Source organism: Urocitellus parryii, chromosome 6 (genome assembly GCF_045843805.1).
Source record: "Urocitellus parryii isolate mUroPar1 chromosome 6, mUroPar1.hap1, whole genome shotgun sequence".
Lineage (NCBI taxonomy): Eukaryota > Metazoa > Chordata > Mammalia > Rodentia > Sciuridae > Urocitellus > Urocitellus parryii.
This window is the reverse complement of record NC_135536.1, coordinates 86110111-86130417: the sequence shown is the minus strand read 5'-3', so window position 1 is coordinate 86130417 and position 20307 is coordinate 86110111. Positions and strand designations below refer to the sequence as shown.

Sequence of the window (20307 nt, the reverse complement as noted above, 5' to 3'; positions counted from 1 at the left end):
CAGCTGTAGAAAACTAACACTCTACATGGAGAGAGAGAGACTGCCAAGAACCAAGAGGAGAATGGAAGTACTACAACAGAGTCAGGACACATACACGTGAGACAATCATCTTGGTCATTCCAGGCCAGGTATGAGATGAAAGAAGCTACATGTATTAGTTTTGTGTTGCTATAACAAAATACCTGAGAATGGATAAAGCATAAAGAGAGTTATTAGGTTCACAATTCTGGTGAGTAGAGAGTCCAAACAGCACTGCCCGCCCCCCCCCGCCCCCCCCCCTCCCCCAGCTATATCACAACATGGCAAATAAGCCAAATGGAAATAGCTGTGTGCAGAGGGACCAAGTACACGGGGTGGCCTTGCTTTACAACAACCCATTCTCACAAAAATGAATTCACTTCTGCAAGACCAAACACACTCACGACCAGCACTAATCCATTCAAGAGGGTGGACAATCTAATTACTTTCCACTAGGTTCCACTTCTTCTTCTTCTTTTTTTTTTTTTTTAATATTTTCTTAGTTGTCAATGGGCTTTATTTAATTTATTTATATGTGGTGCTGAGAATTGAAACCAGTGCCTCACACATGATAGCCAAGTATTCTACCACTGAGCTACAACACCAGCCCTACTAGGTCCCACTTCTTAAAGGTTTCATTATCTTAACACCACCATACTGGGGATCAAGATGCCAGCACATGCCCACTTGGGGGGCAAACCATATCCAAAACAAAGCCCTGCATAAGCAGCCCCAACTGATATTAACACAAAACAGAAGAACTACCCACTTAATTCAAAAAAATGAAAATAATACCTGAACTTCACCTGCATCAAGTAACAGGTACCAACCAGATTTACCATTCGACGTGAAATAATTTTTTAAAACTGGGTAATTCATATGTACAAATGACTTTCAGATAGTGGACAACAAGGAGTCTAGAATGGTGATCCTTGAAAGAAGGTAAGTTCTATTATTGTCCCTGTTTACTGCCTGGAAAGTATCCAGGCTGTGATGCAAGTTAGGTTAGGGATATTTTAATCGGCTTTTTCACTGCTATGACCAAAAGATCTGACAAGAATTTTAAAGGAGGATACTTTTATTTGGGGGCTCATAGTTTCAGAGGTCTCAGTCCACAGATGGCCAATTCCATTCTTTGGGGCCCAAGGGCAGGTAGAATCTCATGATGGAAGGGTGTAGCAAAGGAAAACAGCTCAGAACATGGCATCAGAAAGCAGAGAGAAAGAGCTCTCTTGACCAGGGGCAAAATAAATACCCCAAAGATCCACTTCCTTCAGTTATACCCTACCTGCTATAGTTACCACCCAGTTAATCTCTGTCAGGGGACCCAGACACTGATCAGGTTAAGGTTTTCATAACTTGATCATATTAGCTCTAAACTTTATTGCATTGTCTCACACGTGAATTTCTGGAGAACACCTAATATCTAAACCATAATAGGGAGGATCCCAAACTAAATCTTGAATACAAATTAAACACCTAAAATGGGAGTGATGGGAGACAGCTTTCTAAAAAGCTTTCTGAAGGGATTCATAAATGGGAATTCCCCTCTCCTGAAACCTCCTTTTCAAATGGAACACATCCCCCACCTACCCAGTTTTAAGAAACTTTTAAGAACTGTTCAGGCATCAGTACGATCTGTCCCGTTTCTATATCCTACTTTCTTAATAAGTTACTAATTATCTCATAGGATGCCTCCTTTGCAATGGCATATTCTGACATAAATCACACCATCTATGAATTTAAAACAAATATGAAAGCCTGTGGAAAAATTAAGTTTTTGCAAACAGGAATTTGTGCAAGACTAGGATCATTTTATATAAGAGACCAGTAGTTGACCTAGACATGTGGTTCAGATTAGCGATAAGGAACAAATGTGGTACAGTTGCATAATAGCAAACAAGATCTTGAAGAGCTGTCACAGGATACCACCTACAGGATACAAATGGGAAAACAGCCTTACCTTTGCTCTATCAGACCATCCAAAGGACTGCACTGTCACATCTAAACGTTTCATTAACATGCGGCGGCGGCATTCATATTCACAGGAAAGGGCATCATTAATTCTTTCCAGTTGTTCCTAAGGAATTTGGAACAAAAACCATAAACTTCAGACTCATTCTACACAGAAACCTAAGAATTAAGTACTTCCTACTAATTTAAAATATACTATACTTAACCATTTTCTAATTCCCTTTAGACCTTATGGTGAATTATTTAAATAATGAACATCTAATAGAACATTTATGATATTAGAAGATATTAAACAAGTTTATCTTCAATTAAACATATTAAGTAAAAACTCTACTTTCCATGTAGTATGTCCAATATAGAAAAAATATACCAGTAATTTCTCTTCTCATCAGCTTTAAAAATATTGTCTTTTTGAAATCATAACTACACTAACAGATTGGGCAATTTCAATATTCTTGACCAGGTATGTTTTCACTTAATAATTTGATTGAAGAAATGTTTATATATATTACTCTAGAATATCAATCCATTTTAATTCTCCAATATAACATGCATGCTATGCATTGTAAAACCTGAATGTCCATTTACAAAATTAAGTCATTATATGGTTCATATATTATTTGTCCCCCCCCCCAAAGTTTCCTGTGTTGGAGACTTTGTCTGAAGGTTGGCAGTATTGGGAAGCAGTAAGAGAATTAAAAAATAGGGCCTAGTAGACGATCCTTAGGTCAACTGGGGTTGCCTCTGAAAGGAACTGTGGGACCCCAGCCTCTCCAGCTTCCTGTTTGACAATGTGAGATCTCCCTTCAACTACCATCCTTGCAATCATTAGGTTACAAAGCCAAGAAGCAGCCCTTGCAAGAGCCTACACCATGCTGTCTGGACATTCAGGCTCTAAGACTGAGATAGATAAAGCTCTTTTCTTTATAAAGTTATTCTGACTTGAGTATTTCAATGTAGTAACAAAAAATTAACTAATACAATCATATGCACCAAACTAATAAGAAAGGAAGATTTACCGCCTGTTCCGGACTTAAATCAATTTTTAGCAGTGGTTTTCCCACATGATTTTTCTGGACTTTAGAGAGAATATCCTTTACCTAAAAGTAAATACAAAAAATTGTGAAAATGTATATACCTAATTTAAAAACAAGCTTATTCTGGTGCGAGTGTTGTTTTGAACATTAGAGAATAAATAAAATGTTAAAGTGATATAATTAAAATACACCTTCACAAATCAGGAAAGAGTACCATTACTATCTTTTTCAAATAAGCACCAGTTATATTGATTCAAGTTACAGAAGATCTTTCTAATAAGAAGAAATAGTGTACAGAGACTAAGGTACCTATTAAAGGGTTCTACTATGAGAAATTGGGTCTTATGTGAAATAATTTTGGAGTTTCTTCTTAAGATGGCAATCTCTTACTTCCTGGTAAATTCTCAAAGAGGATACTTACACATTTAACAAGCATACTGATTTTTCTCAAATACAATGTGCACATTCTAATTGTATTTATTCTGGTTTCATTGTTCAGCAAGACAATATAAAAATGTCAATTATTGTCACCACATACACATTTTCATTACTTTTGCAAAGTCACTGATTTAAATTACTTAAAACATTTATTTTGGTAAGCAAGATATTTGGCATTTACTTTTTCTTTAGTAGTATCAGGAGCTATCCAATAATAATAATCTATCCTGAATAAAACGACCACAGAATGACAGCCTAAGTAGGCTCACCTTCCTAACTAGAGAATCTTTCACTAGCTAAAGAAAATGTTTCAAAAATAAATGAAATATTTAAAGTTTCTTAGTTATAAGGTAGTAATAGAAGATAACCAGGAGCAGTTCAGGTTTTAAGGAGAATGAAGCTTATTTAATTAATGTTGGGGGCACTCCTGAAGAAAAATAATTCAAAATCACATTGGAAGATGGGGTAGTAATAGGAAATGACTGTAAATGAACATGAGGTTTCTTTTCACAGTGATGGAAATGTTCTAAAATTAGATTTTAGAGATGGTTGTACAATCTGGTAAATATACTAAAATTCATTGATTATATATTTAAGATGAAATGAATTTCATGACATGCAAATTATATCTAGAAAGTCATATTTTAAATTAGCTTAGAAAGTACCTATGCAAATGAGACCCCAGAGTTTAAGCTTCACTAGCTTAGTAGCAATCTACCTCTATACCAATGATATTGACCTGATCTTTACATATCTTATGGAATTAACTTATTTTCTTAAAATATGTCATTTCTACAAATTCCAATCATGATAAGTAATGTCAATTTTATGTTATTTTATACATTATTTATTGATTTTTGTACTGGGGGTTGAACCCAGGGGCACCTAACCACTGAGCAATATCCCCAGCCCTTTTTTATTTTGAGACAGGGTCTCACAATGTTACCTAGGACCTTGCTTGGCTAGCCTTGAACTTTTGATCCTCCTACCTTAGACTTCCAAGTCACTGGGATTAAGGCATGCACCAGGTTTTAACTCCTCACTCCAGAGGGATTCTGAATGCACCCATATAGTTTCCTACATGTAGCCACCCTCAGATATTCACATTCCTTGTTATGGAGTGAGTTAAGATCATAGGCTCTGGAAAGTGACTACATATGTTCAAACCTCAGGTTTTTACCATTACTTGGAAACTTACTTATTTAAATTATTAAATCTTTCAATACCTCAGTTTTTTCCCATAGAGGTTATTATCTCATGTGTAATATGAGAATTAGATGAGTTATACATATAAGCATTTAGAACAGTAAATGATACCTATTTGCTGCTATACCTTTGAACAGCTTTAGATTGCATTGTAAAAATTTTTCCCCCAATGATAATAAGTTGTCTTCTGGGCACACATCACAGATAGAAGAAAGAAAATAGAGAAATTTTTAGTTTTAATAGGAAGTGACTGGTATAGGAAGCCTTTTTAGGTAAACAGCCCAGAAGACCATTATAAGGGAAAAAGCATGAGGTATGAGATTTGTACTTGTCTTTAACTATTCTGTCAGAATACTCATTTATGCATTCATTATGTAATACTCACTTACTGAACACTTGTCAACAAAAAAACTTTTCAATCAGAGCCAAAGAAACCCCACTGTAACATCCATTGGGAAAAAAGTTTAGTTTCTCTTTTGACTTTACAGAAAAACTATCCTTCTTTCATTATACTGTATTATATCACTGATTAGTAACAGAATCTTTAAATTTGAAAAGTTATTTCTATTATGGCAAACTCTAGCCAAGCCTAACACTACTCACATGTTAAGATCTGATTCTTAAATATTAGCCATAGGCAAATTAAGTCACATGGACATTAAGTCCAAATCCAAAATTTAGTTTACATGAAGATAAATTTGTCTTGAAATGATAATGTATATTTTACTCTTAAAGGAAAGGCTTTCATTTTAATCCAGCATTTATATGTTAGTATTTAGCTAAATTTGGAGAAAATAAAAATAAAACAAATAGAATACCTTTGATTCCACTTGGTTTAGCATAAGTGGAATGTCGGAAGTGGTTGACTTGGGAACACCAAGAGAATCACATATAACTTGAACTTCCTGATAAATTTCACTGTTTTTATCTAACTGAGAACTTTTACGTTTCTTCTTCTGCAATATCTGTGAAGCTTGAAGTTCTGTACTTAAAAATACTATAACAAAAAAAGGTTAAAACAAATGTTATTATCTGCACCAAATATCTTAAATAAAATAAGTATCAACAATACCAAAACCAATATTCCCTTACAAAGGACCAAAGAGCAATAAAACATTTGCAGAACACAGTAAACTGTGTTAAGGCAGCGGAGGTGAATGGGACACAACTTACCTAAAGCTACATAAAATACTCTTTCAAATTTATACTGTACTTTAAATGGCTAATTGTTTTTCACATTGGAGAAGCCTGAGCAGCTCCCTCTAGAATCAAGCATTCAAGGCTCCAGGTCCCTCCAAAGGAGAAGCTTCACTTTTCATCTATTTTACCTGTAAAAATTTACTCTAAGACTTAGTTTGAATAAATGAGTAAAAAAAGGGGGGGCACTAAAAATAAAAATGAAAATGAATTTATTTAATACCATCAGGTAAAAGAGGGATGAATTAATGACTTATTATATTTTCCTTGATTTTGCACTAGCTGGCTGCAGTTCCATTTTAATTAATATAGTAAATGATCTACAATGCTTTTTCAATGTACCTACACATTTTGTTCTGAGTCAGGCACAGTGTATACAATGGAGTTGCAACATCAGAGAGACTGCCTACCCTTAAAGCGTTTAAAATCCAGTAGAAAAGACCTACCAAAAAATTAAGAATGTATGAGACTTTACTAACACATTCTCTTATGACAAAGCACTGGGCTAGGAGAGAATGTGTAGCTCTAACTCACCTATACATGGAGGGAACAATGTGAGTCAGTAAAGACCACACGAAGCTGTTCACAACTCCCTCTCCTTTCACTATTCTATTCTATTCTTTCAAAAGCCATATTTAAGAAAATTACTAAAAAACCTTTGATGGATAGTCTTATTTTAAATTAACTTTTTACTACAACAGTTATGATATTGTTTTTGTCCTTAGTTAAAATTGACATTACACAAAAGCCACAATTTAATATAGCAGTTTCAAATTCAGCTGAGAACACAATATCTAGGAAACTGTATAAAAAGTATAGATACCAGGATCCCATCCTCAGAGATTCTAAATGAACAGAGATGAAGCAGAAGTTGGGACATCTGTGTAGTTTGTTTTAGAGTCAAGGTGACTCTCATGGAGAGAGAAAAAACACTAATTTTTTATGCAATCTACATATTACAGTCTAAAGAGCCAAATACCAAAAAGTTATAACCAGTATCTACCATACTTCATTGATGAGGACTACACTAAGGACCCTCTGATTTAAAAACCTCATTAAAAGAGACTACTAGTTCTTCAGAAATGTATCTTTGGAAGTCTGCATTTGTTCTGCAGAAGCATGCTCTAAGCAATAGTTCAATCAAGAGTTTAGTCAAGACTAACCTATGCAGAGTATAAAGAATACAGGGAAAAATAAGTTGTCTTCCCACCACAGTAAATTATGCATGTTCTATGTTGCTTTTTACTACCAACGTATCTCAGAGATTTCTCCATAAAAGCACATTTGATCTATTTTCATTTTTCCTAACGACTAGATTGTGATATCACTGCATAAATGCACCATCCCCATTTAACTATTTGTGGACACTCAGGTTTCCAGTCTTCTTGATATCACAATGTTGTAATAAACATCCTTTTCATTTATCTTTCAATATTTAGGGCATTAGATATGTATTCAGAGACAATGAATTACCAGGTCAAAGAAAGGTGAGTTTTTAACTATGATTTTGAAAGCCTCCCAAGAGGCTACACCAGTTATTTGACCCCCATAGCATGTCTACAGTATATAAGAATTTGTTATCCTACACACTTGTATTATTTTATTTTTATAATGCCTTGATTTTGAAAAACATTGTGCATCTTTTCACTTTATATGCAATTTTAAAATTCTTTTTCTTGCAGGGTGTGGTGGCACACGCCTGTAATCCAAAGAGGCTGAGGCAGGAGGATTGCGAGTTCAAAGCCAGCCTCAGCAACTTAGCAAGGCCCTAAGCAACACAGCAAGACCCTGTCTCTAAATAAAATATCTTAAAAAGGGTTGGGGATGTGGCTCAGTGGTTGAGTGCCCCTGGGTTCAATTCCCAGTACAAAAAAAAAAATTTTTTTTAGAATACATGTTCACGTCTTATATACTTCATACATTTTTCTAGTGAAGTTCTCATGTTTTCCTCTTGATTCATTAAAGCTTTTCCCATAGGAAGGAATTTGCCCTTTTTATTTTAAGCACACTACAAACATTCTAGGATCAATAGCAAGATTATTATATCACTAAATATGATTCAAACAGCTAACTATAACTATACTTCAGTTAAACTAAAGATAAAGAGTAAATTTTGGTAAGACTGTGAATTGATTTCTGAAGCAAAATATGGCAATATAACTAGACAAAAGATTTTTTTTAATGTTCATAGTCTTTGTCTAAGTAAAAGTAACCAGAAACACAAATTGTTTTAAAATAGAAAAAAAAATTAAAATACCTCCAAACTTGAAATCTATTAACTAAAAATATTATGCCAATAAAAAGTAATAGAGTTAATTTAAATCAATTTGATTAAAAAAAAAAAAAAAAGCTGGGCATAGTGGAGTACACATGTAATCCCAGCTACCTGGGAGGCTGAGGCAGGAAGATTACAAGTTCAAAGCCAACATTGGTAATTTAACTAGACTCTGTCTCAAAATAAAATAAAAGGAGCACTTGCCTAGCATGCACAAGGTCCTGGATTCAATCACCAGTACCAAAAAATAATAACAACAGGAAGTGAGGGGGAAATGAAGAGTAGAATAATACATCAAATGAGGGGAAGAAGAAAAGGAACTGCATCTGTAACAGTTTCTCAATCATTCCTCTGTGTGTGTGTATGTGTGTGTACACACACAAGAAAAGGGGAAAGAAAATACACCAAAAAGTTGCAAGGCACAATGACATAAGCCTGTAATCCCAGCATCTTCGGAGGTTGAGGCAGGAGGATTGAGAGTTCAAATCCAATTTCAGAAAAAGCAAGGCACTAAGCAACTCAGTGAGACCCTGTCTCTAAAATACAAAATAGGGCTGGGGATGTGGCTCTGTGGTCGAATGCCCCTGAGTTCATTCCCCAGTACCCGCCCCCTCAAAAGAAAATACACCAAAAGTATTCATAATTCTCTCTAGGTAGTAAAGTTACAAATTATTTTCTTCTTTACAATTTTGTCTACTTTCTAAGACTTATACCATCAGCATGTAAGTTTAAAACTTTACCATTTTAGCCATTTTTAGGCATACAGCTCTGTAACAATAAGCATATTTATATTATTGCATTGCCATTATCCCATTAATCTCCAGAACTTTTTCATCTTCCCCAGTGAAACTTGGTATCCATAAACATTAATACCCCATCACATTCCTCCTGAGCATATATTTTTATAATCAAAAAGGACTATACAAACTTTTCTTAAAAAAAAAAAAAACACACCAACATCTTCCTGGTGCCTATGACAGTTTTTGGTACAAGAGAAGAGTAGGTGATCAATAAATGTTTTTGAACAGATTATCATTCAATGCCTATCACTAAAATGAGATCTCATAATCTCCTTAGCAGTCTAGTTCCCAGAGTTTTAAATTAAATAGGACCTTGGAGATCACCAACTTTACACATCTAGTCATAAATGCTAAGAGAGGAATAAGGTGAAGGAAATAGAAAGTACAAACAGGGCATTCTATATTAACCATAACATCCCAAGTGTTAGAGGATATACTCGTAGAATTTACTTAAATTTATTTATGCAAACATCTGAGACAGCATCATATTTTAAGTCAAATACTAAAATATTTTCAACAGATAAAATGAGTAATGTTTCATTAATGAAACTGCATAAATTTTGGCTTGAAAATAACAAAACCAGATCAAACACATGCATTTAAATGTCCAAGGAAATATAACTTACATAGAAGTTTCAAACAGTCATCCTTGTTTTTTAAACGGTCTTTAATATCTCCTGATATGAGAACAGAATATGGACATGCCATTTCTTTTAAAAAACCACTTATCTCAAGTTGGAAGCTCTCTAGGTCATCTCTCCCTTTAAAAAAGAAAAATCATAATACATTTACTAAGTACTTACCATATAATCCAATACTATGAAATCTACCTCATTAATTTCAATTTTATATTCAATTCTAAATTTTCACTTTCACATTTAATCCTTAGATGTGTAACTACAAAGCTTAGCTTAAGGCAACTAATTTCCATACAAAGTGTGTGTGTGTGTGTGTGTGTGTGTGTGTGTGTGTGTACACGCACGCACAAGTGTTTAGGCTTAAATTTAAGAACAAAAATCAATTTAAGAACATCTGTAATAACAAGATTGCAAACACTTATATTTAAATCTCTGACAAGTTTTGTCCAATGAACTCTCCATAAAATCAGGTAAACTGGAAATATTTGGAACTAGCAATTGAAACACTTAAAACATTATTAGATCTACAATTATTGTAACTGGCTTCAGAGTAAATTACCCATTTCTTTTTTATTTCTAACCAGATTATTAAATGCAATCATTTAATTAAGTTTCATTATCTTTAATTTGAAATGTAATTATGTAGGAACTGTGCCTTGTTTTGAATTCACATTATTTTACTTTGTTTCACAGGAATTCTGTTAAATTTGTTGCTTGTTTTCTTTTGTGTTTGCAGTGCTAGAGATGGAACCCGCTATGGAAGTACTCTACCACTGAGCTACATTCCCAGACCAACTTCTGTTAAAATTTGGCAAGGAAAAAAATAATTTCAAAGGACAGCTTTAGAAGGGAAGACTATTTTGTTCCCTAGCAAATGCCCAATAGTTTTTCATGTTTTATTTTCTCACACTATCTGAAATTATACCAAAGATTGGGCAGAGAGCGGGGGTGGGGGCAGGTGGGTGGTACATGACAGTAATCCCAGCAGCTCAGGAAGCTGAGGCAGGAAGATCAACAGTTCAAAGCCAATCTCAGCAAGGCAATTCAGTGAGACCATGTCTCTAAATAAAAGATACAAAAAACAGGGCTGCGGATGTGATTCAGTGTCGAGTGCCTCCAAGTTCAATCCCTGGTACCAAAAAATAAAATAAAATAAAAAAAGATCCACAAGGACTCCAGTTACCAAGATGATAATAAATTGAACAAGCTTTGAGTCAGGGCATATTTTTATAAAAGTATTTCTATATAAATACATGCCCTGAGTTTCAGGCTTAGAAATAAAATTTAAATTAGAGATTACATGTATATAAAATTAGTTCAAAACTGAGTCATATTAAAAAATTTTTTTAAAATAACCAAATTCAGACTATTTTTTGCTAAAGAACAATACTAGAGTCAACACGGCAGATAAATAGTATTGTTCATAATTTTACATCAAATTTGAGAATCAGTTTTGTACTACCATAAAATTCTAAATCAAGATTTTTAATATCTCATACTGAACTTCTCCCCATTAGCAATTTTTCTTTCTACTGTGATCCCATGATTAATAAAATTATAAATTATGAGCTAGCAGTTTATTTTATTACTAATAACAGAAAGGTAAATAAAACTAAATGACAATACCAGTTGAAGTGATACTTTCTTCCAAGTTGCACAATGATTTTATTTGAGAGCCTAACCAAATACAGAGCTCTGAAAATTCAGGTGAAGACAGTCCACCTTCTGCTGCCTTGGTAAGGGCTTGTTCTTCTAACAGTGGTCCCTTATACCTAGAAAGGAAGAAAAGGCAATTAAAAAGAAAAGAAAAGAAATCTAATATTCTCTATTAAGGCCTATTCAGGCTTAGGAATAAAATTTAAATTAGAGATTACATGTATATAAAATTATATGCTATCTGTTTCGATACATGAAGTGATATTAGAACACAGGGAATAAACATACTAATTTACAGAATTGTCTATGGCTGCTTTCATACTACCAGGGCAGATGTGAGCAGTTATAACCAGGTAATTGATCAGTAAAGCCTATAATGTTAACTATCTGGCCTTTTACAGAAATAGTTTGCCAATTCTTACTCTATACAAATAGTATTTGGCTTTTTTCCCCATATTTTAACATTTTACCATAAAACTATCTAACAATTGTCAATATTACAGATAATACAAAGTCAGATAATAGAAACTTTTTCAGTTTTATATTAGTTCCAAAAATAAGATTTATAGTGAAAAAAAACACAGGCGCAAATTTTAAATTTCAAAAACCTAAACCTGAAAAATACCTACGAGATCAATTTAACCTGAATCATTTTTTCACTTCACAATTTTATACTTTTAAATACTTTTGCAAATGTATTTGACAAGAACCTTAAAGTTTCAAAATACCTTATTATCTTAATTGAATTAGATATCAATTTTCTTTTATTGTTCTTTCTGCAACTTTTAAAAATGTCATAATCTCACAATTTTAATGTATTTGATATGTTTTAATCTACTGCAGTTATTGATATTTAAATTGTTCTAACTCTCATTAGTAGGAGCCCACTCATATGGCCAATGAGTCCTATGACTTATCCTTAGTAGTCTTTAAATACTTTCCTTGCTTTCTATGACAAGATGTTCCTGCCCTAGTCCTGCTGTAGTCAGACATCTCTCCAAGAGTCCCTCGTCCTTTTTAATGGCATTTAGAGTATATAATCTGTTATTACACATTGGTCACTGTTTCCACATATTTGAGGGGAGGGGTTACTGGAGTTTGAGCCTAGGGCTTTGGGCAAGCTAAGCATGCATACTACCACTTAGCTATACCCCTAACCCCTGTATGTCTTTTTAAGAGAAATTACATCAGGAATACATATTGCTATTTCCAATCTGAATTTGCAACTGTGAGGTTTTTACTTGTTTTATATTTATTTTCTTTTAAAATGAAAATTCTAATGATATTTATATAATCCAATTAAATATAAAATAGATATAAATTACCTAGTTTCAGAATAGGAAATCCAGCAATATTAACAACATTACAGAAAATAGTTTAAGTTTTTGAATCAATTAATTATCCCTGTGGGTCAAATTCCTCAACTGTGATTAATCCCTGTAAATCAAATTAAACTTTTCAGTGGTTTTATTTTTGAGAAAATTTTCATTTCACTCTCCCAATGGCATTTATTAAGATACACTGTTATTGCCACTGTTCCAGAAAGGGAAATATGGATTTCTGATATTACAGATATTAGCTATTGCTTATTTGGAAACTGTTGGTGACTGCTCTGCCCAAACCTTGCTGTCTATTCTGCAATATGCAGCTCTGTCTGGTTCTACCATTCACTGTGATTCATAGATTACTCCAATTAGTAGGTTACATATAACATTCAGCCTCTCCTTGGATTCCAACATGCTCAGGTTACCATAATAATCCCAACTTCTGTTTCATGTCACCTATTGGTGTATACACCCAAAACATTAAGTCCCATTGGAACAAAAAACAGAACAGAAAGTGCAAGTCCATGAAAGGAATTTGCCTTGATATGTTGTACTCATATTTGGCTGAATTTATGTGGCACAATGTGTAAATAATGCTTTCAATTCCCTTTCACTGTATATACCAGAACAATTTACTATCAATTAACAAAATGTTTGAATTTTAATTGTAACATTTTAGAAAAATGTCTGGAGACAAACTCTTCAATTGGACAAATTCTTCAATTAAATACATCTGAGAAGTAAACTGTCCAATTAATCCAATTTTTTATATTTAGAATATATTCCATTAAGACTGTACAGAAAAACAGTTTATTTCCAGGCAATTACTCCATCTACTCAATATACCAATAGACACTTGATTCATTGTGCTTTAATTTTTAGGGATTTTTTAATATTTTAAAATTATTTTTATTTGTTCTTTTTAGTTATACATGACAGTAGAGTATAATGTGACATATGTATACAGACATGGAGTACATCTTATTTTAATTAGGATCCCAATCTTATGATTGTAAATGATGTAGAGATTCACTGTGGTGTATTTATTTATGTATGTAGGAAAGTTAAGTCAGGCTGATTCTATTGTCTTTCCTATTTCCTGTCCCTCCACCCTTCCCTTAATTCCCCTTATCGAATTTATTGAACTTCTATTCTTTTCCACACCCCTTTGTTGTGTGTCAGCATCCACGTATCAGAGAGAACATCTGACTTTTGGTTTTTATGGATTGATTTATTTCACTTAGCTATGCTAAGTCTCCAGATCCACTCATTTCCAGCAAATGTCACAATGTCATTCTTTTTATGGCTGAGTAATATTCCATTGTGTATATATACCACATTTTCTTTATCCATTCATCTGTTGTAGGGCACCTGGGTTGATTCCATAGCTTGGGATTTGTTTTGTTTTGATTTCATTTTTATTTAATTCTGCTTTATAATTATATAAAATATTTCTGTGGATTTAAGTCTAATTTACAAAACAAGGTACATTCACAATCTTAATCTTATTCTATTCCCTATGTTCTGCCTCCCACCCAACATGTAACCATATTTACAAGTTTGGGGTTATACTTCTATAATAGTTTTTAAAATAATACAAGCATATATATTTTTCTCCTTTTTAAGACAAAAGGTAGCCTATTACACACTGCTCTATTCCTTCCTTCAAACATACATGCTCATACATATATTTGCATTTACTAGAGATGAATACTTACAGATAAATTTCAATCATTTTTACAGCTGTGTATTATCTGTCTGAATACATCATATCTTCATCAGCTTCTAATGAGGATATCCTGGTAGTTTCTACTATTTTGTTATTATAATTTGGCAAAGTTTCATCAGTGTATATTTGGGATAGATTCCTAAAGGTGGGATTTTGGGATCAAAGAGTATATAGATGTATAATTTTGTTAGACATTATTAAATCTTCATTATTAAACCTACCTCTACAGGAGTTGTACTATCAAGGTATCTATCACTGTCTGGTAATTCACTGAAAATATCAAACTTGGAATTCTGACTATGTGGTAGGTCAGTGTTTACATTTCTTTTATAAGCAAGGCTGTGTGTCTCTGCATATGTTTAAGTCATTTACATTTGTTTTTCTCTGAATTCTCCAGTTGTATCACATGGGGAATATTTTCTAACTCCCACTTTGCAGGTAAAGAAATTAAGACTTAACAAGGTGAGGATACCTGCCTTAAGTAGCAGGCCAGGCACAATGCTAGTCATATATAATTCATTCAATCATTATAACAATGCTTTGAGGTGGTATTATCCTAATTCTATAGGACTAGAAAATAAGCAAATAAACAATGGCATTAGGATTTAAGTGAATTTAGCCCAAATACTCTGTATGAACTCAAACATCTGTCAATACCTATAAGGAAACTAAGCAACTAACCTGACCCAGATGATTCAGCAAATAAAAGGCAGAACTGGGACTGCACCCCCAGCCCAAAGCTGCTTCCTCTATGTCTCACCTCTTCCTCCATATCATACAGTGATTTTCATTGAGACTTAATAGTAAATGTCTTATTTCCCCCATTTGCTTTCATTTCTGCAATAAAATAATCATAAACTCCTGAATAAATGTCAACTAATTCATATTGGTAGATGTAAGTCAGTTTTCATTGAAATGCCATTTATCAAATTCAATAAAAACTGCTCAAATCACCAAAGGAAAAAATTCATAATATTTAATGCCTTAGCTAATCAAGTAAGGTAAAAATAAAAAGAGGAAAACATAAATACATTTAACAAATCTGAATATCTAATAATAATTGTAACAGTAGCTAACACAAACTGCTTACTTAGGCTAGCCCTAAGCGTTATGCATATATTACCTCATTTAATTGCCATAATACCTATTAGAGTAGGTACTCTTCTTAACCTCATTTTACAGATGAGAAAACTGAAGTACAGAGAGAGAACTTCCTTGGGACTGTCATAATCATAGCTAACTGGCTAGGAACTGAGCCATACACTCTTATTGCTACAGCCCTATGTTCTTAATCCCTACTTCCCCTACTGAACTGTCGCCATTCAGAAACATATCTAATTGTTTTACATAGTAGAAATATCTGAAAATATTCTGCTAGATAATTGAATAAGAGTAGGAAATAGTACATCAGACTACAGCAATGCTTCTTAAACTTTCATATGCATATTGATCTCCTGAGGGTCTTGTTAAAATAGACTAATTCAGCAGAGCAATAGTGAGATCTAAGATTCTGTATTCCTAATTCCCAGGTGATATCAATGCTGCTGGTCCACAGACCTCTCATTAAACAGCACAGTACTAAGAAACTTTTTTTTTCACTTAAATATCTCTCAATGTTTGTCATCACTACTCATTGTTTTTACCCTTGTAGACTAGGAGAAATTACAGCAGGAATTCAAGAGTCTATTTATGCCATATTTAGCAACTGTTTACTGCTTATCACTACTACTACTGCATGCTTGCTTTGATTTCCCAATGCAATTCTGCTATTTACTGAGAATAGCCATGCTCTTAGTTTGTTCTATACATTCCTATTAGGAAAGTGATATTGTTATTCCAAACACTGGTGACATCCCTCATAAGCCTAGATTACCTCCCCACCAGGGCCTCTTACTGGAACAATTGGTAGTAGTCTGGCACCACTTCAAGCTAGGTGATCCACATCTTTCCATTAAGGATACTGGCAACTTTCCTCAGAGAGAAAGACATCCAGGGCCTTACTTACTTTCTGTTTATTTTCACCAGCTAACATAACATGAGATTGTGTATTTTCCCCTGTTATTTGCCAACCTGACTAGTCGAGCCTCTGATTCAGCTCTCTACCCCTACCTGCTTCCCATCTCTTCCACTGTGTACCACCCATAAACAACTCATATTTTGTCAATATCACTCAAAAAGTTTATTCCTACCACCTCTAGCTTTCCTTATTTTTATTCTCAAATTGCACAAGATCAGTTGATAGGTTTTTGTCCTCCTTACTTTCCAAGACAGTATCCAAATCACTGCTCCTGCTCTCTCAAAAGGTCTAGCCAGTCAGATCTGCCACCCTCTTCCACTTGTGTTTTTCATCTATCAATCTCCTGGACACTCAACATTCCCTTTTATCACCTTTCCTCTCCACCTGTATTTTTGCCATTATAATGAGTTTATTCAAAGTCCATATGTATATCCTATCTGGTACTCTGAACTTGCAATTTCCTAATTTCCTTTTTACCAACCTTCTTTACCTTATATCAATCAGCTATCTCTTGGACCTTGCCTTCGCTACACCTACTCTACCTCCCAAATCACAAATTCAAACACATCACTCCCTCATCACAACCTACTACATCTATCCTTCCAGCTTGCCTTTTTGACTACTCACCTACAACTACTCTTTGATCTCACTACTTCCATTCCATTGGTCCTTCCACATTCTATTTACTAGCTCCCTCCTTTCTTCACTTAATTTCCTATCCAATTTAGATTCTACAGTGTCATTTCACTTTGGTGCTTAATATTAACTAAAGAAATGAATCCCTGAAATCTAATATCCAATTACTCACTAAGTCTTATAATGTACTTCTTTTCATATTCACTGCCACTAAACAATGTCTCAGGCCACTAAATTCTCCAACTCATTTGCTGAGAGACGTACCTTTCCAAATAGACATATAATCACTCCCTTTTTTATTTAAAACCCTTCTGTCATATTCCATTGCTGTTAAAGAATAAAATCTACATCAAAGCCTAAAAAGTTGCTGCATGTGCTAGTCCTCACCCGATTCATGCTTCCAATCTCCCACCACTGTGTCCCTTGCACTCTGCCTTCTTACCACATGAAGTTACTTCCTTTTCTTCTAATACAACATGCTCCTTCCTACTTCAAGGTCTTCATGTTTTGTTCTCACTATAAGGACACCTTTATCCTCCTTTTCCATCCAATCTCACGTACTTAACTTCTATTCTCCCTTCCTACTTTGTCCCAAAAGTCAATTACTCAGGAACCTACCACTAAGCTTTCTAAAATATTACTGTTCCTTTCATTTGAAGAACTCGTTACAGTTTATGATTATTTGTGTGACCCTGTCTGTTTTTGCACTTGACTGTAAGCCCAACAGGGACAAGAACCAAGACTACTGTGTTCATCACCAATACCTCAGAACAGTGCTCAACATACAGTTGTGTTACCTTCTATACTAGTAGCTCTCAATCTAAGCTGTGAAGCTTTGTAAAAATATTCAAGTCTATACTGCACCTCTGCAGATGATCATTCAGTCAGCTGTGGTATCTGCCAGAATGGGGAACATTTTTCACAACCTCCATACATGATTTTTTTTTTTTTTTTCTGAGACAGGGTCTCACTAATTGCTAAAGCTTGCCTTGAATTTATGATCCTCCTACCTTAGCCTCCAGAGTCACTGAGATTACAGAAGGGTGCCACTGCTCCCAGTTCCACACATGACTCTAATGTATAACAAGACCTACTGTTCCACAAAATCATGAACTATTGTGAAATCATCTGCTCCAACACACTCATTTCAGAGATGAGGAAACTGAGTGATTCCAATCATTTTCATTTGTAATATACTATAACATTATTCTTTATCAGATTCCCTTTTAGTTCCTCCCATTAATTTCTTTATACAACAAACTAAAGCACCTTCACTGGTATCCTAAATGTCTAAAACCACAACAGAAAACACATTAGTCACTATTTACATGGACATTTGAAAACAGTATTAAATTATAACATATACTGTAAAAACTATTTTTTCACATTTCATTATCACATGGAATTCGAATGTCAAACCCTTTTCCTCAGGTATTCTAGGAAAAAAAACAATTTTATAGTATGCAAACTCTTTTACTTCCCATACTGAATAATGTGAAACTAATTTTTCTTGATTAAAGTCAAGACTACAGAAAACTTCATTTTCCAAAACACTAAAATATAAACAGTAAGTTCAAGGAATGAAAGAAGGAATAAAAACACTGTTTTCCCCCTTTTCATAAATGATTTACAGGATCCCATTGTTCTTATTGGGAGTACTTTGGCAATCAAACTGGAGTCTAAACACTTTGAAGTATTTTAACTTCTTGTCTTCATTACTTCTTTAATCAAATTAAGGAAGAATTTCCAAGGGGTTGCACATAAGTAAAAACAAAAACAAATGCCTCTTAAATAATCACTATCTGTTCCTTCATTAAACAAACATTTATTCAAGAGCTACTAACACAAAGTTCTCTAATGCAGGGTCACAGCAGAGTAGGTTTTATCTGGGTGCAACTAAAGAAGCAGTTGGTAGAGGCACAAATGCAGTTTGGAGGAGAAAAATCAAGGACATAAGGGTTTCAAGTTTTACACAGTACTGCGAAGGCACAGCTCACCCCATTAAGAAGTCCTTGCAGGCAGCACAGCAAAAGACTATGCAGATTGTTCCAAGCTTTTTAGGTTTTTAATAGGAATCTTTTCGACTCTCAAATAATCTGGTCCTATGCTTACTTCTGTGCAAGTTTCCTTTGAACTTGTCTTCATTCATTTACTCATTCACTCAGTCACCATACACGTGACAGACCCCAATCTGGGATGTTGCTGGGAGCGCAGCAGGAAACAAAACCCGGAAGGTACCAGTTTTCCAGGAGCTGATTTGGGAGGAGGGAGAAAAAGGAAGCGTGAAGTTGAAGAGACTGACAAATTGGCAAACAAGATGGGAGCAAGGGCTGTGATGAAAAACGGGATGAGCGTAGGTTATGTTGTGGAGTATAAGGACCCCGACACCTGCAAGCTGTTAACATCACTGCCACCTCGACCCCTGGGAGTTCTCATAAAAGTACTCTGAATTGTGAATAGCAGCAGGCAAGAGACTCCTTGTACCTTCCACGACTGAATTTATAATAATCCGAAAACCTTTTCTAGCACATAAATATGTATTAGCGAACGGATTAAATGGTTCAATGCATGGACTCGGACTGAACTAAACAAAATGCTTTCTCCTGTCAAAGATGCAGGAATGATTGACTCTTGAGCCCCAAGCAAGTCCCGGGTTGTACACTGTAGGAGACTAGTCCACAGCCATAGTTCGGGTTCCAGGACCGCCTCCGGGCGCGAAAACAACGTCAACATAAACATCACCTGCCGGCACGGGCGTGCCTGCGGGACAGGCGGTAGCTCGCCGGCTCCACGCCAGCCCATCCCGCCGGGTCCGGCTGCAGAGTTTCTAAGCAAAGAGTTTGTAAGAGGGGGCCACGGGCCCCAGCTCTCCGGCCCTGCTCCACCCTCTAAACGGATTTCTCTCCCGCCTCCCGCTTAACTCCGTCGGCGCCGGAAGCAGCAAGGCTGAGGAGGCCTGCACGCGGGCCGCGCAGACTCGGCGGAGACTGACGGGGAGGAGGCTGCAGCAGCCAAACAGAAGAAAAGGTTACGTTTTCGAAGGAAAAGTCCCAAGAACACTTACCCCAGAGCCTCCAGTGTGTCTAGCACGTCCCCCTCCATGGTAGCTTCGGGACCCGGCTCCGGCCCTCTCATGGTCCTTTGGCCCAAAGCTGTTCGGCTTTCTAAAGAGACCGCCGGAAACCAACGTCACAGCGCCAAGGTTCCGGTTAGGATATCGACGGTGACTACTGAGTGCACCTCTGAAGGAGGCCGCCAAGGTTCCCGGCCTAACGAAGTCCACGCTTGATTGATAGAGTCTAAAACCGCTTTGTATAACAGTAGTAGTTTCTTAAAACAATAATAAAAAGTAAATAATTGC

General features: G+C 35.2%; 1 protein-coding gene across 1 annotated transcript in view; it reads right to left on the bottom strand.

The window, feature by feature from the left end:
- The window catches only part of Fam98b (family with sequence similarity 98 member B), a 30341-nt gene extending 10242 nt beyond the window's left edge, over positions 1–20099 (bottom strand). The window contains exons 1-6 of the mRNA XM_026391762.2: positions 20011–20099; positions 11210–11355; positions 9572–9706; positions 5492–5670; positions 3012–3092; positions 1982–2098 (exon numbers count right to left, since the gene is read on the bottom strand). Coding sequence (XP_026247547.2) covers positions 1982–2098; positions 3012–3092; positions 5492–5670; positions 9572–9706; positions 11210–11355; positions 20011–20081 — 729 coding nt within the window. The 5' untranslated portion in view covers positions 20082–20099. The remainder of the gene's footprint in view (positions 1–1981; positions 2099–3011; positions 3093–5491; positions 5671–9571; positions 9707–11209; positions 11356–20010) is intronic.
- Positions 20100–20307: the final 208 nt, after the last annotated feature.